Here is a 26,186-nt window from a genome sequence, read left to right as displayed (position 1 = left end):
AAGAAACCTTTGTCTTCTCCTCCAGTGACTTGAAATACCAAGGAATTTAAATTCTCTATCAAGTTACAAATCTCCTTCCCACTCACTCTTCTTCTCAGCACACACCTAAACACACCCTTAGAGTCATTATCAGCTGCTACTTTGACTGGGATGGGCCCTAAGAATGGGTCTGAGCTTGCTAGGAGGGAGACAACAAATGGCAAAAGGAGAGTGGACAGGGATGACCATGAAAGGGACAGCTGTTTCACAGCATCACCCAGGACAGGCCACCCTACAATTAGTAATTCTCCATTAATGACTGTGGAATGGACAAACTAATGACTGAATGCAGCCAAGCTGTCTGAATCAAAATGCTTGTTTTGCTTCCAGAACATGTAAGGATATTTTTTAAGCCCAAGTTCTGTAGTGCCTCCCAAAGTGTGATTTATAAACCAAAGCGTGTTAAAAATTTAAATTCCTGATGTTCTTATCTCCAAATCTTAGAGATCCAGAATCTCTAAGGACGGAGTCCTGGAAGGTACCCTAAGCGACTCCTAGCAGACTGAAGTGTGAAGGCCACCAGGCTACCATCTCTGACTCACTGGGGTTAGAGTGTTCTTGCAATTCTGCTTCCAAAGCATTTAATACATCAGAGCTTAACACATGATGGGTGACATATTAGAGGTTAAAACAAAGCGTGTGGGAGCACAGAGGAGGGACTGATTTTGCACAGGGGACAAAGGAATCCCAGTGCTGAGGGGAGGGGACAGTAGTAGCAAGAGCATGGATCCAGGAAAGGAAGGCACACGCTGCCTCTTCTCTACACTCTCTCTTTGAACCTCTCTTCTTTTCATAAACATAAAATGGTCACCAACCTCAGATTTGACAAATCTCTGTATTTTTGCCAGGCTAGAAGATTTCGTCCAAGCTTTTCTTTCAGTGCTCTGTTTTACAAAGACAGCAGTTGTTTTTTTTTTTTTCCTGCTTGTTTTCAAATATGAAATCATGTTCTCAAATAAGCTTTTCTCACACGGCACATGCCTCTTCTGGAGATTCTGACACCGGCCCTGCCTCCTCCTTACAAACTGTTGACAGGAGCAAAAATGCAGGGACTATGGGAGTGCCTAAAGCGGAGGGTGCGGGGAGAATATTGCTGTGAGGAGAGGGAGGGGCAAGGGATGATGAGCCTTGGCCATGCCAGACTGACTAAGAATGGAAGAGCGAAAACAAAGAGGGAGATGTGAAGGGCAAGAAAAGATACACAAGGAGAGACGCCTCTGCCGTTCTGGAAATATCAGGTGCCTCAGAGATGAGGAAACCGCTCCTAGGAGGAATTAAACGTTCTATAGCAGAACAGGTCATTTGGAAACCCTGCTTCATTTGAAGCTTACCCAAGGACTCTGTTGATTATGAAAAAAATTTCCCAACCAATATTAATTACGTACCTTCTAAGGGCCAGGCTCTCTGCTACCATCCTGCACAGCTGTTTGGCTTGATTACTAAGTTATGGATCTGAGTCCTGTTTGTCTGGATGTTTTTAGCTTCACACCCAGAGTGACACATCAGTCTCTTCTTGCCTCATGGCTTTCTCCTGTGAGTGTATTACCTAATACATGCTAAACACATAATTTGATCTATATAAAACACAAGAAACAGAGGGTAGATACAATCTTAGACCAGACAGCTAAGGAGGAAGAGTAGAGACACTGGCCCCAAACAAGCCTGGGGTCAGATCCTGACTGAGACACTGAGTAGCTGTGAATATAAAGAGTCTGGCATGTAGCAGGCATTTAATAAATGATAATCATCCTAATTATCATTTGCTACTGTTACTACAGAAACCTTGGGAGTATTGAAAGCTCATACTTTTTTGGTCATTTGGTTATTTCGGGGTTTCTCAACCTTGGCACTACTGACATTTGGGGCTAATAGTTCTCTGTTGTGAGGGACTGCCCTGTGTTCCGCAGGATGTTTAACAGCATCCCTGGCCTCTACCCACTAGATGCCGGTAGCAACCCCCCAACCCACCCCAAGCTGTGACAACTAATATTGCCTCCAGACATTACCCTGGGGCAAAATCGCCCCCAGTTGAGAGCCACTGAGTTAGTTGAGTAATTGATGTTGCTCAGTTTACAGGCTTCCAAGCTTCTATGTTGATCATTCCATTGAGTTGTTGGGTAAATCCAATTGCATACTAATAGGAGGAAACCTTAGTTTTGTTCATCCTATGGTATATTTGCTGTGGTACTTTCTTCCTTCTCCTCTTTTCATGAACAAAAAACTAATCATGTTTTACTCTCATTTCCAATGATGATATAGATACATGTTTTTCTTTCCCTAAAACTGGAATCCTACCGAGTTTCTAAAACAACAGCAACATAAAATCACTATTAAAAACAAGAAGAATTCTCACAATAACTGGAAATAGCATATCAGAATGTTCATACTTAAGATGACTTGTAGTCGCCATTCTGAAAAAGATGCTCCAGTGTTCTATTCTGAAAACATGTCCTCTCTGTTCAGAGCTAGAAAGAACAGTGAGAAGAATGGCCCCTCCATAACCCATACAGCAGTTCCAGTTCTCTTTGTAGAGCACGAACCAGCACATCTTGTATTTTAAATGCCAAAGACAGAGAAGTGGGGAAGCTCTCACCATTCCTAATGGCTTCAGCTGCTCCGGATGGTTCAATTCACACACACAAAAAGTTGTTTTATAGCATAAACTCAGAATGAGGGGGAGGAGTTAAAATTCTCTATATTAAATGTTCTGTAAGTTATCCATCCAGAAATCAGTAAACTGTTTGTGTGTGTGTCAGCGATAGATCCAGTATAACACTAATAGAACAGAGATTTCAGAAAAGTCCAAGGTAGAGAGGGGAATAATTAGAAAAAATTAAGTCCTAAACAGAAGGATTAACTGAAAGCACAGTAGAGTTTGAGAGAAGGCAGAGCTATGTGAGAGCTGTGATGGGTCATTCATTTGTTCATTTTACTGTTCATTCAAAAAATATTATCAGTTACACTAAATAATAGCCACACATTCTACTAGGTACAGAAAAACCCTAGTATGAGCTCTGTCTTACTAAAATGTATATAGATAAATGTATAATTACAAATTGTTCTACGTGTGATGAAGAACAGGAGCAGGGCGCAATAACAGAGACTAACGAGGGAGAAGGGTGGCTACTTAGACGGGGGTGGAAAGGGAAGGATTCTCCAAGGTGGCGATATTTAAATAGAGCCGCGTGAAGAAGAGGAGGAAGAGCATTCCAGCTGAGCAAACAGCAGGTGCAAAGATCCTGAGGCAGGAAAGAGCTCAGTGAGGTGAGGAACTAAAGGAGGCAAAGGGACAGAAGACCTGCAGGTATCTTGTAGTGAGGATCCAGGGATGGTCCAGAAAGAGTTCCTTAAGGATGTGACCAGGCTCCTTTACTCAGTGTCTGGGAACAGGCCCTTCCTATTCAGCTTTTATGATAGAAGATATACACAATATGAGTTTCAAATTAAGCAGAAGAGAGAAGAGGAACATCAGAAAATTACCAATTGGGGAGAAATAATAAAAAGATTAAATGGAAACAACCTGACAGTAAACTCCACAGCCTTTGTATGTGGTCAATATCTACCCCAAAGATGCAGTCTCTCTAGAGGCTTCAACTGAGTCCTACTGAAAATAGGGGAAGCCCCTGGATCCTCAGGGCCACTAGGGCAGTTCTTCTTCAACTTTAGCTGCATCAGAGTCACCTGAAGAGCTTGTTAAACAAACTGCTGGGTCCCCCTCCAGAGTTTCTGACTCAGTAGGTCAGGGTGGGGCCCAAGAATTGTATTTCTAACAAGTTCCTAGATGGTGCTGATGCTGCTGGTCCATGGACCACACTTTGACTACCACTGGCTTAGGACATTTGGGGACCTACATTTCTACGCACTCAGAATCCCAACCTAAATGAGGGAACGGGCAAGAGATATTGCAGGAAAAGAAAGATCAAAACTCAGTTTTCTGTCTTGAACCAGCATGTGCGGAGTCATACCTCTTCTGCACCTGGTGATTTCATACATTATCTCATTTCATCAGTATATACCACCCTGCTAGGTAGGTGTTATTATCCATGTTTTACACATGATTAAAAGAAGCCAGGCAAGGCTATGTGAATTTCCTGAGATTTTTTGGCTAATAAGTGACAGAACCAGGATTCAAGCCTGTTTTTCGGAGCAGAGCTCTTGCTCTTAACCACTACACTGTGTTGCCCTCAAGCACGGAATTCCTCCTCCCAGCTCGCCTGGATGGGAGAGATGCAACCCTCGACTCCAGACCTTACTGCACCACTGGAAAGCATGCTGAGGCCCGGCCCTAGTGCAGTCAGAGATGGATCACACAGTTTCCACAGACTCCTGGGAGCTGTTGGGACCTTGACCTTGACACACAGTCCTTCCCTTTCCTTATGGGAGGGAGTAAGATCCATTAAGCCTCAACAAAAGCACTCTGCTAGGCATGTTACATACATTCTCTCTTTCTAAACCACCAGAGATGGGTTTCAATCTGTGGGACACAGTTAAGCATTTTAAAGCACAGGATTAAGAGTACGATGGGTCTGGGATCAACTCCCCCTCTGTCACTTACTAGTTATGTGACTTAGCTAAATTACTTAACTTTACTAAAGCTTGGTTTTTCCTCTTTTCATAAGTAGTAGTAACAACAGTCTCCGCCTCAGAGGGGTGTGAGAAATTCATGAGTCAGCTGCATATAAAGCTCTCACTACAGTGCTCAGCACATGGCACACGTGACATAAATATTAGTTATTATTACTAAACTGTTAGCCATTTTCTTTCAAAAGATGGTCATTTTAGAGGCGTTTACATTATTGTTGTGCCAGAATGTGCTAGACACAGTTTCTTTTTGTTTACATTTCTTGAGTTTTGGACTATTTACCTGGAAGATTCAGGAAATATGATGATGGGCATCTTGATTTGAGCCTCCCTCACTCCCATTAAGAAAAATATCTCAAGATACCCTTATAAACAAAACAGGAAAAAATGAGCTAGATTAGGTATTTTAGGTAAATTAATAAGTAACTAAATAACCATACCCAACAGGTATTGACTAATGGGGTGATATTAACTTGGGTGGAGGGGTTGAGATCAAGGGGTCTGACGATCCCACTATACCAAGTATTGGCCAAGCTATACGTAAGGTCACGTGCTCAGTTCTCAGCGCCAGGTTTTCAGTGAAACTTTCCTCAACTAGGAAACCACTGAGCTGATGTTGAGCAGGAGAATGGATGGAGAAACTGGAGCATATAAAGAAAGATACCTAGCACGGAGAAGAGAAGATTAAGATACAATTTGATAGCCATCTTCAAATATTTCAAGAATTTTCAGAAAGAAAAGAGGAACAGGGGCCGGCCCAGTGGCTCAGCAGTTAAGTTTGCACATTCCACTTCGGCGGCCCGGGGTTCACAGGTTCGGATCCCGGGTGCGGACCTGTACACCGCTTGTCATGCCATGCTGTGGTAGGCGTCCCACACATAAAGTAGAGGAAGATGGGCACGGATGTTAGCTCAGGGCCAGTCTTCCTCAGCAAAAAGGAGGAGGACTGGTGGCAGATGTTAGCTCAGGGTTAATCTTCCTCAAAAAAAAAAAAAGAAAAGAAAGGAGGAAGAACTTATTTTATATAACATTCTAAAGCACTGTTTTCCAAACAGTAGTTGGCAACACATTAATGAAAATCAACTGAACAGGTTAACCAGCATTTTAAATAAATAAAATAGAACATAATAGAAAATATCAGATGCAGCCAATCCACTAAAAGTAATGGTATTCCATGAAACTTGTTTATATTTATATTAAAATTTGTATGTGTGAGTATAAATGGAAAATATATCCTTCTCCTGGGTCACAGTGAAACAACTATTTGAAAGCTCTAGAAGGCAAAACACGGACAGGTGGGTGCAAGAAACAGGATGTCAGGTGTCAGCTCCTTACAAAAAAACTGTTATAATAATGATCACCGTATAACGATAAACTAGGTTATAATAATGATCACTGTATAATGATAAACGAGGTTATAATAATGATCACCATATAACGATAAACCAGGTTTTCTCAGTGGGCAGGACCCCTCCCCCATACACACAGCACCCCCTCTAGGGACGATCTGGCACAGGCTGTGTGACCATGCACTAGGAGGGCACCGGGTGTTCACTCCCTTGAGGACACTAAGATGCTCTGACTCTCCACAACAGCGTAGATCAGACCTGAGCTTCTGTTAGAAGAGAGAATAGAGAAAATCAAAACCTCAATCAACGGTCAGACCCCAGAAGCCATGTAGCCTATCCAGAGAAGGGATTGTTCTGTTTCTATATTAAACAAAATGAAGAGTGCAAGAAATCCCTGAAGGTGTTTAGGATTTCTGCTGTAGGAAGGGTTAACTCCCAACATCCATTTTCTAACTGAGGTGATAAAATAATATAGCCATCAGCAATCCGGTCTCCTTGATGGAGATTGCTTGACGGAGTCTGCTGGGGATTGAATACCTGGTGATAGGAACTGCGCCAGGTGTTTCAGCACCTCCTATCAGAGCAAGCTAAAGTCCAACGCAAAGAGCAGAGCATCCCCAGATGCTGCTTCCAAACCCAGGACTGCCAGGGAAAACACAGGACACCAGATGGATTTGAATTTCAGATGAGCAACAAAATTTTTTTAGTATAGTATGTCTCAGGATTACAGGGGACACACATATACTAAAAAAAAAAATCATTTACTGTTTATCTGAAATTCAAATTTAACTGGGTGTCCTGTATTTTTGTTTGCTAATTCTGACGAATACCTGCCTACACTGGGTTATGTCCCTATACCTGAGTTAGAGGATTCCTCAGTTTCTCATTTGGTAAACAGTAGGGGATGTCAGCTCCATGGAGCTGATGGTAGTAATGAGCAATAATGATGACAGTAATGGAAACAGGAGTGAAATCCAGGTGAGCGTGGTGTAACAGCTTTGTCCCATTAAACCCCACTGAGCCAAATTTAAGGGCCTTTTAACAGTGGGACAGGGGCAGGCCCCAAGACGTAGTGCTTAAGTTTGGCACACTCCCCTTCAGTGGCCTGGGTTTGATTCCTGGTTGTGGACCTACACCACTTGTCTGCAGCCATGCTGTGGTGGTGACTCATATACAAAATAGAGGAAGATTGGCATAATTGTTAGCTCAGGGACAATCTTCCTTAACAACAATAAAAAAAATAAAAGTGGGACAAACAGACTCTGCAAGGCATTAGGACACGCACAGCATTTGAGGAAGGAGTCAATGAGGTTACAGCCCCACTTTGCAGAGTTTCCATGCTGAGTTGGCTTGTGCGAGGGAGAAGACTCAGCTTCCTTCACCTGCACTGCATTATTCAGCACTCAATTACCCGGACCCAAGAGAAGGAGCTCAGTGGGGCTGCCACCAGCTCTTCTAAGGCAGCCATGGTGTTGTTCATGCCCTGAACCTTTGCTCTTGCAGGTCATGCTGTGAAGGATGGATCTCCTCCAGGAAGCCTGCCTAGCCTCCCACTGACCTCCACGACTGAGTGAGGTTCCTCTTCTCTGGGGTCCCATAGCCCCATTGCATATTCCCTTATGGCACTGAATATCACCATAACAATTGCAACCACTCATGGAGTGCAAACTATGTGCTAAGCACTTGGCATACATTATCTCTTTTAATCTCTCCCAATAACCCTATAAAGTAGGTGTTTGCATTTCCATATCACAGATGAGGAAACTGAGGCCCAGAGGGGTTAGATAACTTGCCCAAGGTCACACAGTCAAAAGTGCCCATTGGTCTAGAGGAGCCAGAGCTCCACATTGTAAATTTTTCTGTTAATTGGTCTTTTTCCCTGAGTTAGGCTATCAATCCTTCGAGGGAAGGACTGTGTCTCATTCACTCTCATGTCCCCAAGCCTAGCTTGCTGTGTGTGGCAAGCAGTAGGCAGTACTGTAAACAGGTCAGCCCATAGTTTTGCAGTCAAACAGACCTGATTGCAAATTATGGTTCTGCCATGAATCTGTCACTAAGAATCAGGGTTCTAGAAACTTGCTCTGGAATTGAGCATGGGGTTAAGAATCCTAGGGATAGATAAGAACAGAGCTGCGTTCAAGCTTTGGCTCTGCCGTTTACCAGGTGTGACCTGGCAAGTTATTTAACTCATCTAAGGTTCAGTTCCCCATCTGTAAAATTAGGGGAACAATAGTTCCTACCTCACAGGATTGTTTTGAAATTACTGACATAAAGTTCTCAGCAAGATACCTAATACAGTCATGCAATGCATAATGACATTTCAGTCAACGATGGATCAAACATATGACGGCGGTCCCATAATGTTAGTACCATATAGCCTAGGTTGTGTAAGTACACTCTATGGTGTTCACACAGTGATGAAATTGCCTAATGACGCATTTCTCAGAATATATCCCCATCATTAAGCGACACATGACTGTACGTGGAAAGCACTCAACAAATATTAGCTCTTTTTATTATAGTGCACTTAACAATGCCATCTGAACTGGAGTAAATAAATTTTGGTTAACTACATAAGTATTATAAGTTTTAAACATAGTTTTTATTCAGGATATCAGAGATGGGAAAAGTAAACCCCATGATGTTTCCCCCATGTTTGGGAGAAGTTTATTTTAAAAGAATTATTCAAAGGAGAACTTAATCTTTTTTTAAAAAAAAGATTTTATTTCTCCTTTTTCTCCTAGAGCCACCCAGTACATAGTTGTGTATTTTTAGTTGTGGGTCCTTCTAGTTGTGGCATGTGGGATGCTGCTTCAGCATGGCTTGATGAGTGGTGCCATGTCCACGCCCAGGATTCGAACTGACGAAACCCTGGACCTCCGAAGCAGAGCGTGTGAACTTAACCACTCGGCCATGGGGCCAGCCCCAAGAATTTAATCTTTTTAGTATTTACACAGCACTGAAAAAGTTCCCAGAAAAGGGAAGAAACATTCATGAGAAGACTGGAAGTAGAGAATCAAGGCTACCATGTTCATTTGTGTAGGCTGTTTACTGCACAAGAGTGAAGGCTGAAGGAGTGAAACAGGCAGGGGTGGGGGGTTGAAATCTAGCTTGCACTCTACTGCCTAAGCTGGGAACACTGTTTCTGCTCTTGATCCACTTGGAGGGGAAGCTTTATTCTCATTTTCTCAAAAGCACTATTTGGGCTTGTGGCGGCTGGCTTTGCACTTCTGTAGTTGACTCCCTTTTCCCTTTTCTCTTCCTTCAGTACCACTAGATGAACAGAATAGGGGAGGAGAAATAGCATGGAGGTCAGGGAAGGAAGACATCCTTGAAAGTGATGGGGGAGATGGGGGAAGGCAGGAGAAGAGGAAAGCAGTAAAACAAGAAGAACATTTATTAGATGCTGGTCCTGTGTCAGGTTCTGTTCTAAGTGCTTTAGATGCGCTAACTCATTGCATCCTAGTTACACTCCTACACGACCAGGGGAACCACTGGAGGTAGAGGCAGCAGGTGGTCACATGAGGTTAACCCACACAGTGGTCCAACAGGAACAGAAAACTGCCCGCCACGCTCCTTAGTCCACAGCAAATGTTCAGAATTTGCAGTTCCTCTTTTGAGTTCGGGGGGAAACATGGCTTTTAGAGCCAAAACGGAAATATTTTTATAAAAGGAGGAGATAGTCAAAGTTCTCAGGCTGGTCAACCACAAAAGCCACAATAATGGACACTTCTTTTTGGTCAACAGACAGGAGAGAGCAAACCTTTCAGAGACAGAAACAGAGGAGCTCTGGCAGGTCACACATCCCAGCAGCAGACCTTTATCATTCAGCTCCCCTCAATCCGGAACTTTCCACAGGGTTCATTTCAGAACAGTTCTGCACTCACAGCTCCCTTCTCTATTGTCTTAAGAACATGAAGTTTCCATAAAATATTTATTGTTACACAGCGACCTGAAAGCAGCTAGTGTCCACTCTTCCAGTACTCAAAAAAGAAAAACCCTCTGAGAAGAGGCTGCAAATAAATCTTGCTACCAGGTGGTCAGTAATCTTGCCAACTCTGGATTTGGGAATACAAAAACTCACAGGGAGAAGAGAATTATGCAGAGATAAATATATATATATTTGATGTTAAAATACATAACCACATGTGTGCCATGATGACGAATGTCCCTTTCTAACAATCCTGTAAGGAGCGTGTTTCAGCAGGCCCAGATAGCTAGAGACAGCAAAACCATCCCTGAACATCTGTTTCCCCTATTTTACCAAGGAGCATTCGTTTTTATCCTTTTTTATAATTTGACCTGCACCATGTTTTGGCAGAGGGCCCTAAGAAGGCGAGCATTGCCTTTTCTGTCCATTTTCCAACTTACATGGGAAAAGGAAGGAGGGAGCAAGAGGAGGAAGGCGGGGTGGGGAGACTGACCTAGGGAAACTGAGGTAGAGATGGGGGACAGGGACAGGGAGCGAGAAGAGGGGAGGAAAGGGGAAAGAGGAAGGGGTGAGAGAGAGCAACAAGCCATATCCAAAAAATGTAATGTGTCCACGCAGGGCAAGACTGCTTTGAGAGAAACAAAAACAAACAGGCATATTCCAGAATGATCACCCAGTAAGAACATGACTGAGAAACCATAACCATGGTATTCTTGAACATATCAAGCTGGTTATTCTCTCTGTAGACCCTGGTAGTCCTTAACAATTGATGAAATATCATCATTTCTAGGTAGCTGTGCTTGTGTTTGATATTTAGGAATGACTGGACACAGTCCTATATATTTCTAATAAAAACATCTCTTTGGCAAGGAAAATGCCTTCTCCACTTTCCTGTGTGCATGTATTTTATCCCATTATTCCATATCTCCTTCCTTGCTCTTTTTTCTGTATTTGGCCAAGGTAGATAACCATTTATCCCCCAGAATTTATTGTCAGTTTCCCCTTCCTACTCCATTCTCTCTTCCAACTACAACACCCTAACATGAAACTTCACCTCCTTGGCAACGTGTCCTATCACTTCGCAAGCAAACATCAGGGAAGGGGGGATGAATTTTACACCCCAGCCTGAGTCCCCTGCCCTCAGCTACGCTTTCAGATTCCTCTCTAGGCTTCAATTGCCCTGCCCCAAATTCTGCTGCTGCAAAGGTTTAGTTTCCTTTAGAAACAGCATCAGCACCATCAGGAAACCATAAGAGGTTTCCTGTCCTAGGGATTCTGTGCTGCAATACAGAACAGGAAGAGCAGGAAGGGAATGAAGGAAGCTAGGAGGAGTTTTTCTGGTTGTTGCTTCAGATCCCAGTTTGGAAAATTCTTTTGGAGCATATTGATCATTATTTGGTGGTCTAAAGAAAAAAATATATATATAGCTTTGAGCACCTATGAAACATTCATCTATTCAACAAATACCTACTGAACAGCCATATACTGTACTGTCAGGCCTAGTGCTAGACACTTTTTACATAATTTATTTTAGTCAACCCACAACCAAATCTCCCTGGGAGGAGGGCAACTTGTACATTCTCCTCCCTGGGGAAACTGAGACTGGCTCTGGAGCCAGAGATGATATTTTGAATCTAAGCTTTGCCTCTAACCAGCTGTGTGACATTGGACAGACAATTTAACCTCTCTGAGCTTCTGTTTCCTCCAACATAAAGGGAAAATAATTCCTTCTTCCTCACCAAGTTGTTCTGAGGATGAAATGAGCTGATATACTCAACAAGATCAATCATGGAAGAGACCGAGTCGCCCAGATTTAGGGAACTATAACAATGGTGAACTATTCTGTGGTTGTTTTGCTGGAGCCAGGAGGCCACACCACACCCCTGCGGTAGGGTGAGGTTTCCTGGGAAGAGAATTGAATTTTCCACTGTCAATCATCCTGAGAAAAAGTTACACTGGAGTGAAAGCTCCCTCCCTCTCAGAAGCTCTGTTCAGGGCTGGGGCAGGAGGAAGGCAGGACATACAGGCTTCCAGGGGTGGAGAGATCTGGGTGGATGCAGAGGTGAGGTGAATGGCCCTGACCATTTGGAGGCCGGCTCAGAGGTGGGCAGGTAGCCAACATGATCCCAGACGGTCGGTGAATGTGGGCTTGCAGGGTGCAGGAAGGACCTCGACCCACTCTGCAGCTGAAAGTATACACAGGAAAGTGATGTCCTCAACCCTGTGGCCAGCAGGGGGTGGGACACTGGGAGATCAGGCCAGCTCCCAGCAAGCAAAGGCCAAGCCTCCAGGTGCTGATGTGAGCAGGGGCAGCAGCAGCGATAGCCAGCATCCTGTGGCCAGCAGTTTCTGGAGAAGAGAGGATGTGGAACAGTTTCATGGTGTCCCCGGGCCTTAGTAAGGTGTACCTGAATTCCAGCTGCCCTGACAAAAGCCTAGAGCAACCAGGACTGACTCTGAGCATGCATACAAGACCCCTGAGAATTCTTGGACATAAAATTGGAGAGTAGCCTTAAAGAAAGACTTGATTTCTTAGTAATATGGACAGCCAAATCCTCAGACATCGTTTATATTTGGGGGTACCAATGTGGGTGAACCAATATGGGTGACATGATTGAAACCCAAGCTGAGAAGCTGGGTAGACTGCTGATGCACGTGAAGTGCCCGGCACTGAGGAGGTGAATTAGAAGCCTAGTACTTTTCCCCTTGTTCATCCCTCTACAAAGGGAGGGGGAAGACACTTTGTATGAGGGATACATTTGACTCGGAACAGAGCTGCTCACAACTCTTGAGTCTTGATGAATCCTCCTAACACATAGTAGGGAAGAGGAGATGAGTGGCAATACTATTTAATTTACATGCCAAAAATTAAAAATTTTCAGAAGGTTTTGATCACACCTGAGGGTATCAGACATGGAAACATAGTAAACATTTATTGGTGGTTACTCCATTTGAGCATTCCTCCTAAAACGCATTTACTCCTCACCACCATGGTCTGAGGCAGGTACTATTAATCATCTCTATCGTATCAGCCAGGAAATGGATGGCATGCTCCAAAGGAGGGACTGAAGAGAGTCTGATGAAGGGTCTGCTGACAAAGTGTGAAGGACAGGGTTAAGGGAAAACAAATGATGATGAAGCACCCTGGGGCTGGCCACAGTGGGGAGCTGCTACCACCCCTGAACTAGAAGTGGAGGTTCCAGAATCCAGCAGGACCTGATGCTGTAGGAGAGCACCTCTCTAGAGGAGCTGTGGCCTTCAGGAGAATAATACAGCCACGTTACCCCACAGCCTGACATCTTTCTTTCCACCCTCCCATATCCTGCCAGTGCCTCTCCTTAGCCAAAACCAACTGGAAGCCAGATGATACATTCCAAAAGGTAACTTATCCAGGGCATAGAGCAGAGTGGCGAAGGGTGGTGAATGGCTCTGGAACAGCAACAGAAAATAGCCAGTGCATGATTTCACAGATGGGAAATGGAGATACAGATTAAGTAATTTACCCAAGGTCATAAAGCAAGTATGACTCCAAATCCATGCTCTTAACCTCTAAGACATGCTTCCTATAACCTCTTAAAAAAGATGACTAGTTATCTAGCACTTCTTGCTCCCTGCACCCTATTCAATCATTCTTCTGCCAAGAGACTCCACCTAACCCTCACCCAAATTTCCCAGCCTTCTTGGAGCTAGGTGTGGCTATCTGACTAAGGTTCAGGCCAAAGGAGTGTAAGTGAAATGATGTGCACAGGTTTCAGGTTGAGCCCTCCACTTTCCTTTCCTCTTTCCTATGGACTGGAATGTGGACATGATGGTGGGATCTAAAGCAGCCATCTTAGACCACTTCATGGACGCTCCCTTTGAGGATATCAGAATACGCAAAGCCACCATATCAGCACTGGACCACTTATGCTTTAAGCGAAAGAGAAATTAATTCGTTTCTTGTTTAAGTCACTCATTTTAGCCTCTGCTATAGCAGCCAAACTATATCCTAGATATTACAAAGACCAAGCACCCACATGGCCAGGATGTAGCTCAGACATTGTGGTTTGAGCAATAAGAGAAATACGACTGATAAGACTGTTGGTGATCACCAATGTATGTGTTTTCCTCTTCTTCCTGGCACATTACTAGACTACCCTTCCCGGCCTCCTTCCAACTGGGCGAGGCTGTGGGTCTAGTTCTCACCTCTGGAATATGAAGAGTCATGAGTATGTTACCTCCAGGCTGAGACGAGCTAGGTGAGCACACCTTTTTCTTGATCACCTTATTCACTTATCTGCCAAATGGACGCAAAGGATCCAGTGAAGGAACCTGACGTTCTAGAAGGTGGTGGAGCCAGGGCATGGAAAAAGCCTGGGGCTCGTGATGACCACATGCAGCAGAGCCCTCTGACAACCCAACAGTAGAATGTAACATACGCAAGACACTGACTTTATCGTGTTAATCCACGGACATTTGGGTTTGTTTGTTACAGCAGTTAGCCCAGTCTGACTAATTCTATACTTACAAGCTGCTGCACTCTGACAGACGTAAAGACGATTATCCAGCACTGAAATCGCATTTCGTATTTTAGGAGGGCAACGGGGTGGGTGCGCAAACATTTATTATTTTAAAGATGTGACACAAATGTTATCATTGATTCTAATAAAGCCCATACATCCTGCTTGAATGAGGAAGGCAAGAATAGCACCAGATAATCCTTTCTCAGGGCACTCTGGCCCTCGGGGGAGTCAGCCCTGGTGGCCCCCAAGAATGCTATTCTCATGAGAACTCCTTTCTGCCCCCAGAGGGAAGGTCACGGGGTCTGAGCACAGAGAACAGCAACTGAGCTCACCAAGGCACGCCAGAGGGTCGCGCAATCCCAAAGGCAAGAAATTAGGAGAAGTTAAGGAAACAAGGGACCAGTCTGCTTTTGGATTGTGAGAGTGGACTTCCCCCACTGCATTCTTTCTAACGTCCAAATTTTCCAAAATAAGCCTGTATTACTTTTATACTAAAAATAGTTTTAAAACTTCAATTTTTAAGAAAGATAGAAAATAAAGTAGATAAGCCTAAGGAAGAAGAAAGGAGAGAGCTATAGGTCACAGGTCAAAGATGAGTCCCTAAGGCACTGTTACTACCAGCAGAGAGGCCCACCTTAGACATACGTAACTATGAAAAGACAAAGCATCTGAGGGGTGACTCCCTCCCTCACTCACGCAACAAGCATTTACCAAAGATGTCCATGCACTGGGCACTGTAGTGGTTGCTAGATTTACATAGAAGAATGAGGTGGCCACAATCTAGCACAATAGCTCACAACCTTGGCTAGACATTGGAATCACTGGGGATGCGAGTTTAAAAAACACACACACTGATGCTTCGGCCCATACTCCAGGGATTCTGATATCATTGGTCAGGGTTAGGACCAATATGCAGGGTTGAGAACCACTAAAAGGACATGACACATGAGCTCAGTGTTAATGGATAGGTAGAAGCCAGCCAGGGGAAAGGGAGGAGGGGGAGGAAAGGCATGGGGCAATGGGAACAGAGCTGAATTTAAAGGATTGCTCCATAGTTCAATATAACTAGAAGGTTATAGGAGTGGGGGTGAGGCAGATCGTGGAGGTTCTCCTACGCCAAACCAAATAACTATCCTCTAGGTGGTAAGGAGCTTACAAGGGTTATTAGAGAGGGGCAGACATGGCCACATCTGGGTTCATCCCAACTCTCCCATCATTCTTTCCTACCCCCTCAGATGGCCATCATTCTACCCATGGATGGGACTTCAGAAAAGCTATGGAGAGGTGTGGGCTTTACCTCCTTAGAAAATGGTACCACCACAGGAGAGAGAGCATATTTCTGGACTCTCCATCATGGCAGCCTTCAATACAGCATCATCTAGAGATACATTCCTTTTCCTACTGCCTTTTCAAATCCCCTCTTTTGGTAACTTAATTTCATTATATGATCTTACTGCAACACTGAGAATAAATCCCCAAAGGAGCCAGTTATAGTTCATTGGGAGACTGATACAAACATTTGGAGGGGAAACAGACTACCAATTGTGCCACAAGAAAGTAGTGGGATTGTCACCAAAAACCTGAGATGGAAAAACATTCCTCAAGCTGCTCCAGGGACAAACCACTACATAATTAAATAGATCTGATCAACATCCCCCAGCATCTGTTTCTGGAGATTTCCTAAGTTGCAGAGAAATTTCTAGAAATGAAAATGGTTTTGGGTACTAGGTGGGATAGTTGATAAGAGCTATTCCATCCTTCACGCATGGGAAGTAAGTGTCTTTCAGATAAGAATAATAATAAGGTAACAGTAACAAGCACTTCTTGATTACCTGCACATATGACACATGGTGCTAGGACTTCTCATACACCATTTATGACATCCACGCAAGGTCTCTAATTGGGTTGATGAGATAACTGAGGCTCAGAGCAGTCTCCTCACCCGCCCGAGGTCACAGTTAGCTAAGTGATTGAATTCAGACTAAGTTTTTATGACTTCCCTCTTCCTCTCCCTCTTCTGCAGGTCCCTTAAATTCTGGTCAGAGGATGAATCTGCTCATCTGCGTTCCAGAAAGAATGGCTGCTTTACAAGCTCATTAACTGCTGAAAAAGGCATTTTTCCCTCTTGTGTGTCTAAGAAAAGCACCTAAAACTATCATGACACTTTCCAAGGGAGAAATGCCAGCTCCCTCTTTGACCTGACCTGAATGGCATGGAAACAATGCAGCTACATCCCGCAAGCTGTTACGTCAGGAAGAGTATAACCCTTTGGAGACACCATGCCCCCAAACAGCATGGCACACGAACGTGAGTGATAAATACCCAGTACCTATGGGCCTCCTTTGCCTTAGGCCCCTCACAGCATTGCAGGAGGCTAGACAGAACTGGATGACACTTTAGAGGTCACCTGGCACAAACGCAGCTTCTCAAAGATGAGAAAACAGGCTAGTTAACATATCTACTAAGGAAGCCGAAGCAGTGAGAACCCTGGTCTCAGACTCTCACACTTGTGTTTTATAGCCTCAATCATCCTGCAATCCCAGAGCCCAGGAGCGAACCCCAGGTTTCCTGTTACACTCTCATCTCCACACGAGAAACTGGGCTTTTCTCACAGAGGAGCTGAAGAGAAAGAAGACTGTTTTCTTCTTCTCAACCACTAATTTAAGGGCTCCCCCTATTTATCAGTGCCTCATCCAGGCGGTCCAGTCTGTTAGTCCCAGAGGGAGAGATGGAAATGAAAGAGGGTCAAACACCTGGGCCTTTCTGCTACATAAATCATTCTGTAAATGCAAACAATTTAGTAGTTACACAAGCAGTTTCTCAGAGCAAGGAATGCTCACCCTGCCACTGCTTATGCTTATCTATAATTTAAGAGGACCAAATAGCTTCTGTCACGCTGTGGACTTCCAAGGCTAGTGTCATTAATACGCAATTATACACGTGGGGAGCAGATCACCAAGAATCTGCCCTCTTAATAACCCACTTCACGCAAAGCTATGGTTTAGATGTCACTTTCATTCACTAAAGGGTTTCACCATAGCATGCCTTTAAAAGCTATTTTGCTCATGCATTTAATTTATGATTCCATTTACAGAAATGTGACTGCCTCACAATTTGTCAGAAATACATCTTTTGAAGAAAACAAGGTACTCTTCTCTGCCTGGAATGCCATCCTTGATCCAGACCTCTTTTGGGGGCCTGGCTCCTAGCAATGAATGAAAGTCATTGCTGAGGTAGAATTTTACTTCAGGTGGGGTCGGACTCGATGAGGACATACATCCCAGGATGGAGAGGCTGACCAGAAACAAGGTACCCAAGGCTAAGAGTGTTGTTGTGGATAAATATTTTTAAACAGCTGTCATTTCATGGTAGGAAGGCAAGCTTTTCAAGCTGGTGATAAGAGAACAGCAAGGACAGACTTGATTGTTAGCAGCTAAACTAAACGGGGGAATGAGAAAAAAGAAGAAGAAAAAAAGAAAAGAACCCAACCACTAAGCCACCAAGTAGAACTCAATGGCAGAAATACTTGGAGGGATCCTGACAATGCAAATTTCCTTCTCTTCACAGAAGGAAGTCTGTCTCTGACAAGAGTCTGGAGGTTCACCCACCACAAATCTCCACTTAAAACGACATAGGCTTAGGAGGACCGAAATGCCCTATTGCCAGACACCTACAGGCTGAATGAGGAATAGAAACCAGGGAGGGACGCAGCTCCCAGGTCCTGGAATTTAATTGCTAGAGCGCCGGTTTCGGTCCTCGACTTGATTAAATTCAGGTTAAGGACTACCCACACGATGTCCTTCTCGCGCAAGGTACGTGGCAAGGCAGAACCAGCCACCACCGCGTCTTTCCAGACAGGATGAATCCGAATGCTTCCCGAGGCCCCAGGTCGGGAAGTTTGCTGTGCTGCGCTCCTCAGAGGGAGCAGCACCATGGACGTGGCCACACACACACACACAGACACCGCACATCTGACACTTTCCCCGCCGCCTCAAAGCACACGCGCTAAGAAAAGGCCAGTTCTCGCCGCGAAGGGAACATGCAACCCGGGAAGCGCCCCCTGGCCCTTTCCCTCCGTCCCTCCGGCTGATTTCGTCGCGGCGCCCCCCAAACTCGCGGTTCTCAGGAGGAATTCCGAGAAGAAAAGACAAAAGGGGCACACTTACCTAACTCGTCTGGGCTGTAGGACGCGGGAGAGGCTTCCACAAACTCACTATCTGGAGGAAGAAGAAAAGCAGAAAACAAAAATAGAATCGCAACCATTCAGGACGAATCGATTAAGCACCAGTTAACGCGCAGGTCCCTTAGAAAAGCGCGGGTTTCTCTCTTCGAGCGATCAGAACCTACGAACCTGGGGCCAGGCAGATTTCCGGACGCCCGATCCCCGGGGGGTAAGAGATTGCCAAAGAAACTTGGGGGGCAGTTCGGCCCGGGGCCCGAGCATCTTCCAGGCGCGAGCAGGTGAGCGCCAACTTTCCGGGGGTGCGACCCCGCGGCTCCCCGTGCCGGGAGCGCCTGGCCGCGACCTCATCCTCTGCCCTCAGCCCTCGGGGAGCATCGCTGCCTCCGCCAGGCCTATAGCCGACCCTCCAACACCGAGAAGCCCCAAAGTTTCCTAGCGGGTTCTGGAAGCCCGAGGGCTCGCGGCAGCAGCGGCGGCAGCGAGCTCTGGCGCCTACACCGCCAAGCGCCCGGCGCGCATCCCCTCCTCCCGTTGCTAGGCGACCGAGGCCGTCATGCTCTGCAGCGGCGCGCGCGCTGCCTCCCATCTCCGGGTTAGGGGGTATCCTCGTCCTCCCCCACCCCCAATCCACCCCACGCCTTTGACCATTTATTAAAAATTAGAGCATAAACAGTTCTAAAACGATTCCTTCTTTTTTGTATTACGTTCGTCCTACTCTGATGCTTGGGAAATCGTCTGTTCTGTGTTTCTCACGGGGAGATGCAGGATTTTCAGAGCTTGAATATGTCTTGTAGCAAGGGAGGAAGAACTTCAAATGCCCCCAACCCCCAACCCCGTCTTTCTTTTTGAACTTAAATTCTAACTCCAGTCCAAACAATATTTCCTCCCCTTAAGAAACCAGCAGGTTCAAGGAGGAAAGGTAATATGTCTCCATTTCACAGGTAGGGAAACTGAGCCTTGGAAGTCAAGAAACTTATGGATGACTGCACAACACTGTGATGTGTGTGTGCATATCTGTATGTCTGTCTGACTGAGGAGAGCAGAGTGATGCTCCTTCTACTCTATAGAGTTGAGCAGTTTCAAATGCAGAATGTAGAAACAAAAGTTGTCGTCTGAGAGTCTGAGTTGTAGATCCTAAGGTAATTCATGTCAGCTTGTGGGAATCCCCCTCTCCGGGTCAGTGGCCTGAATAACTTGGGCAGATGCATTATGTATTTTCCCCCAGGACTGGCTGACTGCTGTGCCTGGGAGATCCCTGGGCTTCTGGGATATGTTCCAGAGAGAGAGCCTGCACCGATGCCAGGAGGAGTTAAGAGGAAGGAAGGTGCAATCCTAGAAAATAGTTGTCCCTCCTCCATGCTTGTCCTTGGAGACTGGATTCAACCGCCTGGGCAACCTCTTGGGTGCCTTCTATAGTCTCAAAGTGATCAGTTCACCAGCTGCAGCAGCCTGGGGGCTCCAGCTCTGTGCCAATGTGCTCTAATTCTGTAAACACTCAGCCATCTCTGGGTTTTCCACTATCAGCTTTTGGTTTGCAAATTACCTTGATGGATAGAAAGTAGCCACTTTAGCCATCACTGCTCATGGAGGAATGCCAGGGAAGCAGGGTGGGGCTGTCCTTCCCACTGAAGCAGTCATTCTTGAGCTGCCTAGCCTATCTCTCTATCCTCTTCTTTTTTCCCCCTCCTGACAATCTGAGCTCCCCAATTCAGGAAGTGAATGTGCTTGAGTGAATGTTTGCACGCCTCACACCATCCCCTCCCACCTCCTGGAATCCTCCCATTTGCCCTCGGGAATTCATGGTTCATCACCAGCAAAATCCCCCATATCCTCAGCCTCTTCTCTGAATGTTTCTTTCAATTTCTTACTTTGATCAAAACCTGGCTCTCCTTAAAATAACAGACCATATTACCCACCGCTCCTACTTATTGCTGCCATCTATAGACCCTTGGGTTATTTCACCTCATTTCTTGAAGATATTGGCTTCCAGCTCACTGTCACTTTCCCCAATACTATTCCTTTGATAATTTTTATTTCCGAATCTACATAGTAGATTCTTCTCCTACTCTGGTCTCTCAACTCTTCAACCTCCTCTCCTGTTCTTGACTTCCTCCAACCATTGCAGCTCCCTGCTCTCCTAGTAACCCCACTCATAATCTCAATGACAAGCATTCTCCTCTCCAACCATCACCTCCTACCTTTCCAGCACATTCTCTCTGTTATCTTAATCCAGTGTCTCCTTGACGCTAACAGCACCTGTAATTTACTTATCCCATGACCTTTTCTCTGTCCCTTACTCTCCTCATGACCTTCCTACCTCCTTTACCCACCTTAGTTTCCAGGTTTATTATTATCATTTCTCTTTTACATATACCTTCAAATTCATCTCTCTCTCTCTCCATACTACTTAGCTGAAAAAACTACAACCCTCATAAAAGTTAATTCTCCACCCTTTCTCTCTGCCAGCACCCAGCTAAAAGATGATTGGAGAAGCATACCATCATGCTGCCTGGTCTTATTTTCAATTTGTGATGACCAATCTCAAGTGGACCTTAGTGCAGCCCAGCAATCACTCTATACTTGCCTGATTTACATACTCTCCTGCTTCTGTAACTATGGAGGAACCCCCTGTCCTCCATCTAAGGCCAACCCCTCCATTGTGGACCAGATCATGTGCCCTCTCACCTGGCTTTTCCCCATTCTTACCTAAATTAATGTTTTCTTCTGTCTTAGGTCATTCCCATCAGTATAAAGACATGCCACTATGTTCCTATCTTTAAAAAAAATCCTTCCTTGGCTCCACCTCTCTCCAACTACCACTCTCAATTCTCATTTGCCTTTTACAACAACATTCATCAAAAGAATTGTCTGCATTCATTGTGTCCACTTCTTCATTTTGCTCTTAAAGGCAAATAGGCTTTCAAAGTAGTTCCTGTCAAGATCAAGACTGGCCTTGCCATTGCCAATTCTAGTGGTCAGTTATTGGTCCTAACAGCAGGACCACTTTTGATCCACTGAGCCCATGAGTGGATGGACTCAAACAGACCGTCTGCACATTCAGTCTCATCCATTTCCCCATCATATCGAGAGAGAACCAGCCTTCGTGTTCCAAGAGAGACAGTCTATAGAGGGCTTTGGGGTCAGCCGGATCTTGGTTCTAATACCAGCTCCACTATTAACTAGTAATTTCATTTCTACCAGCCTCAGTTTTCTGCAAAAATGGAGATAATAATCATACCTACCTCATAGGGTTGTGGTGAGAGTACACTAAACTAATGCACTTTGAGCCCCCAGAAGAGAGACTGTCACATTGTGAAAAACAAGCAAATATGAGTTATTGGATGGCATGCTCCTTTACAGCTGAGAAAAATGGGCTCTTTCCTTTAACAACTTTCACTTACTGAACAGAGTCGCTAACCACGGAGTGTGCTTCAAATTAAGGGCAATGTTACATTGCCCCTGACTTTTCGTTTTTGCTCTAAGCGTTGGCTTGAAAGTTGGTTACCTGGAGCTGGAAGCAGGTTTCCCCATGGGGAGAGCGATATCAATGTTCCCCCTGGTGGTTAGGTTCTGGAGCCTGCCAAGCTGTTCTAACTTCCAGCAGACTCCCCTTCAATTTGTTCCTATGAATGGATGATTCATAAGCCAAGAACTTTCCTTATAGCACTTTAGTTGTTTGAATTTCCTAATCAACTGAAGGTTAATGAGAAAATATTTTTCTTGTTTCAATATTTGCTGTTGAAAATTTTTCTAAAATATATGATTCCAATTTTCTATCGTAGGAAGCAGAGCAGATCAAACAATAATATGTCCTGTTAATCAAACAAACATTCATGGGGAATTTACCATGCTTCCAGGACTGTGCTAGGCACTGCAAATACAAAGGTGATCAGGTTCCTGCCCTCATGTCACTCACCTCCTAATAAGGGATTCCTTGACAGAGGACCTTACTGAACCTCAGGCAGTGTCCAAAGTGCCTATCTGTACTGGACTTTTATAGCCTTCTCATAAAGAAATGGTTCTGCTGGAGGATCACTGAGTTATAAAGTACAGTGTACAAGTTTGTAGGTTGGAAGCTCAGCACTGTCAAGTATTAGGGGGAAATCTCAGGGATACTTCTAAACCTCTCAGAGCCTCAGTTTCCTGACAAGAATACTACCTCACTGGATTGTCAGGAGAAGCAAAACTGTGTAAAGTATGAGGCAGACCAAGCACCCATTGGGTGCGTAGTAAATGTTCCTTTCTCCCCCACATAGAGGGCTTGAGCCTGCCGCAGTCCCCTCTTTTGAGTGTCCTAGGAGAAGAGTGAGCCTCCTGCTGCCATAGCCCCTGCAGACAGGAAGAGGGAGTCCTTCCCCCTATTTCTAGGGCAGCATTTATTAGAGAGTGGGCCGTGAGGAGAAAGCGGCAAGGAGGAAGTATCTCCGGGGCTCAGGGTAAAATATTTCTGGGACTCAGGTTTCCCACAGAAGCAGATTACACAGGGGCCTAATATCTCAATCCACTCTTACTATTGCCCTGCTACATCATGAGTTGTGCGGGGTTTTGGGAGCTAGCCTGGGAACCCAATCCTAGCTTTAATATTCATATGTATATATATGCACATATATATACATATATATTATAATATACATACTATATAATTCTAAATTAGTTTTATTATATAGCAAATAATATATGTTCAAAGTAAAGGAAAAACACAACATATAATAATATATAGTTCTAAGTTAATTTTTATCAAATAAGCAAATAATATATGTTCGAGGTAAAGGGAAAAGCATTTAGTACAGATGAGTATAAACCAAAAAACGGAAGTCCTCTCTCCCATCCCATCTCAGTCTCCACCCCCAGAGTGAAACCCTGTCCACAGCTTCTTGTGTGTCCCGGCAGACTTTTTTTTTAAGCATATTCAAATGTGTATGTGAACTGTTTGAACAAGTTCGATATCATATTATAAATTGCAAATTAAAGGCAATATATTTCTAAATGAAATTTTGGTCAACTCCAATCATAAGCTGAGGTGTGACTATTTTCTGTTTAGTAGGGCAAGAAACTGTAGAAAAAGCCATAGAAAAATGTCTTACCAGCTATCAGAAAACAGTAAAACTTTGAACAAAATGTAGGCATAAAGGGTTATACTTCAGCTATCTGGAAAACTCCATCAGAACCCTCACTCCTCGGTAAATGAAGTTTGGCTATATAACAACATCAGCTATAACTCTAGGATCAAAGGAATACTTGGCTCCACGTCCAGAGCTAAGAACATGCTCCAAATGCTTTGGGGGTGGGGAGGGCTAGAAGAGGAGTTCTGAGCACAATGTCCATCATGGCATCCTGCTCAGCGTGCAGAGACTGCAGGTGAGGGTCAGGACGATGCCCCGGGCAGTCTGGGAATGCCGTCATCCTCTGGCTGGCTGCTGCAGCAGAAGTGGCAGGGCTGCCTTAGCTGCAGTCTCTGCTTAGAGGAAAGGCCACAGAGAGGGCCCCTGATTCTGTACCCAGCCAGCCTTAATAAGCTGCTTTGACTCCGGGGTCCCTAGGGGCTACACAGCAATTTGGTCAGTGGAGAAAGGGGGGAGATGAGATCTCACACAGATACGGCTTCTTCCTCCAAGAGCTGGGTGAGGGGCTAACCGCTACATGGGGAGAAGTTTTTTCAGCCAAGGTATATTATCATTTCCCTTTGTAAGAAAGAGCTACACAAATGTCATAGTAACAAGTTAGAATGGTAGCCAGAGGCCACTAGGATCTGTGTCCAGCCTTCCTAACCCCAACCCCTGGGAGGTCACCAATTTGAAGCATCAAAGACAGAAAGAAGTGGGCTGAGCCCTCCTGCCTTCCTCTCCTGCTGTCACTGCCTTTTGCTCTTCTTCCCTGCAGGTAGCCTTCTGTCCCTTGGAGGCGTTCTGCTAGTTAGAGCAGAGAGGAGAAGCGATGCCTGCCCCTCCTCCCCTCGTCTCCCTGGGGAGCGTGGGCAGGCCTGATTTAAGAGGGAAAAGTGGGGCCCTGGCTGCCTGAGCACAGCATGACTGTCTTCTGTTATCCTGTCTCTTATCTGCATCCTCTTTGGACAAACCAACAGAGGACACCAAGGACAAGCATATGCCCCCCCATAAGCTTTCATCAAAAAGAAATTTGCACTTAATTGGTCACAGCATTGGCTCCAAGGCTGAGTTGGCCCAAAGGACATTTCTCCTCTGAGGGAGCAATTCTTTTCTTTTCTTTTAGCATGACCCACCCTACTTCTTTACAATCTTTGATGAAAGGGAGAAAGAAAACATGGTTGCTTTATTACCCTCAAAGGAAAATCAAGCCTCAGATAATGGCTTTAAGTGTTTTATAACTTCCAGAAGAAAGAAATGGGCTCTATAGGAAAAATAGTTAACCAAATCTCACCTGAAAAAAAGGATCATTATCCTTAGCAATGACAATATAACACAAGAGACAATACGAAATTAAGTCTGACAGGAAGCCAAGGATTCATTTTGGTAAAAATGCTAAATATGTTCTCCGAAAAATTCAAACACCAATGCAGTAGATGCTATTAACAAAAGCAAGGTGTTTTGTGAAATTTGTAAACAAATTGGATCCGTCCAGCTCCCCAGGATCCCTATTACCAAGTATGGAACAGAGATGAAGATTTAAAAGACTCCTCACTCAACATCATATCAAAGGAAATAAACTCTGCCTGAGCCAAGAAGCTCCTAGAAGGTGTATGTGGACATGAATCAGAATAAAGAACCATTCCAAAAATATACACAGAAAAATGTCCCTGCAGAGGAAAATCATACACTTCAAACTCGCCCTCAGTTGGATCTATTGAGTGAAATCAGACAAAACACCCTGTGTTAAGATTAAAGGCAAAAACATTTGTTGCAATTGAAATCCACGACTGAACCATTAAAAAAGAAATCCATAGGATGAATGCAAATTTCTGCTGTGATGCAGAGACCACTCTGATCTCACATTTTCCACCCCAGCATCTTGGACAGAGGCCTGAGAGAGAATCGCTTCTTTCAGAGACTACAAATAGAGTCATCTTGGGTTGCAGTGGCCTCTTTTCTTTCACAATAAAATGATTTTTCCAAGAAGCTATGGCCTTAGCAATCAGCATAGTACAGGTGCCAGAAGGAGAAGCATAGGCCTGGGTTCTAGCCCAAGTTCTGCCACTAATCTTTGATATGTCTCCAAACTTGCCTAGACTGTGATCTCCTCCATAAAAGGAAAAGAGCTTTATGAAACTTGTTTCAAAAAGTGCCAATAGGAGATCATGGGTAACAGACTCCGTTGTATTAGTCTTTTTACCATATCATATGGAAGAGAAATAGATAAAAAGGATCAAGCTTCACAGAAAGGTGGAGATGCCAAATGGTGTTGCCCTTTGAAACTGACGGAGCATAGCTCTGGAGCACGAAGACCTGAGTTTGAATGGGAGCTCTACTGGCATTGGCTGTTTGAGCTTGGCTTTGTTACATTGCCTTTCCAAGACTGGCTTTCCTCATCTGCAAAATGGAGATAATAACTACTTGATGAGATTTCAGCGAGGATTTGAATGAAATGAAATCTTGTCCATGGCAGTGCTTGGCACACAGACTGCTCTC

General features: G+C 44.6%; 1 protein-coding gene across 20 annotated transcripts in view; it reads right to left on the bottom strand.

Moving 5' to 3' along the window:
• The window catches only part of AMOTL1 (angiomotin like 1), a 154,382-nt gene that overhangs the window by 103,137 nt on the left and 25,059 nt on the right, over positions 1–26,186 (bottom strand). For 11 of the 20 annotated variants that reach the window (XM_008513753.2, XM_070622906.1, XM_008513754.2 and 8 more), the window contains one exon: positions 18,569–18,619. The exons of 1 other annotated variant lie outside the window; for it this stretch is intronic. In XM_008513753.2, coding sequence (XP_008511975.1) covers positions 18,569–18,619 — 51 coding nt within the window. Of the gene's footprint in view, positions 1–18,568; positions 18,620–18,753; positions 19,121–26,186 lie in introns of those variants that run through there. 8 more of the 20 variants (XM_070622903.1, XM_070622908.1, XM_070622921.1 and 5 more) reach the window with 6 other exon arrangements.

Source organism: Equus przewalskii, chromosome 6, assembly GCF_037783145.1.
Source record: "Equus przewalskii isolate Varuska chromosome 6, EquPr2, whole genome shotgun sequence".
In the NCBI taxonomy this organism is placed as follows: domain Eukaryota; kingdom Metazoa; phylum Chordata; class Mammalia; order Perissodactyla; family Equidae; genus Equus; species Equus przewalskii.
The sequence above is the reverse complement of the archived record's forward strand: the minus strand, read 5'-3'. Positions and strand labels throughout refer to the sequence as shown.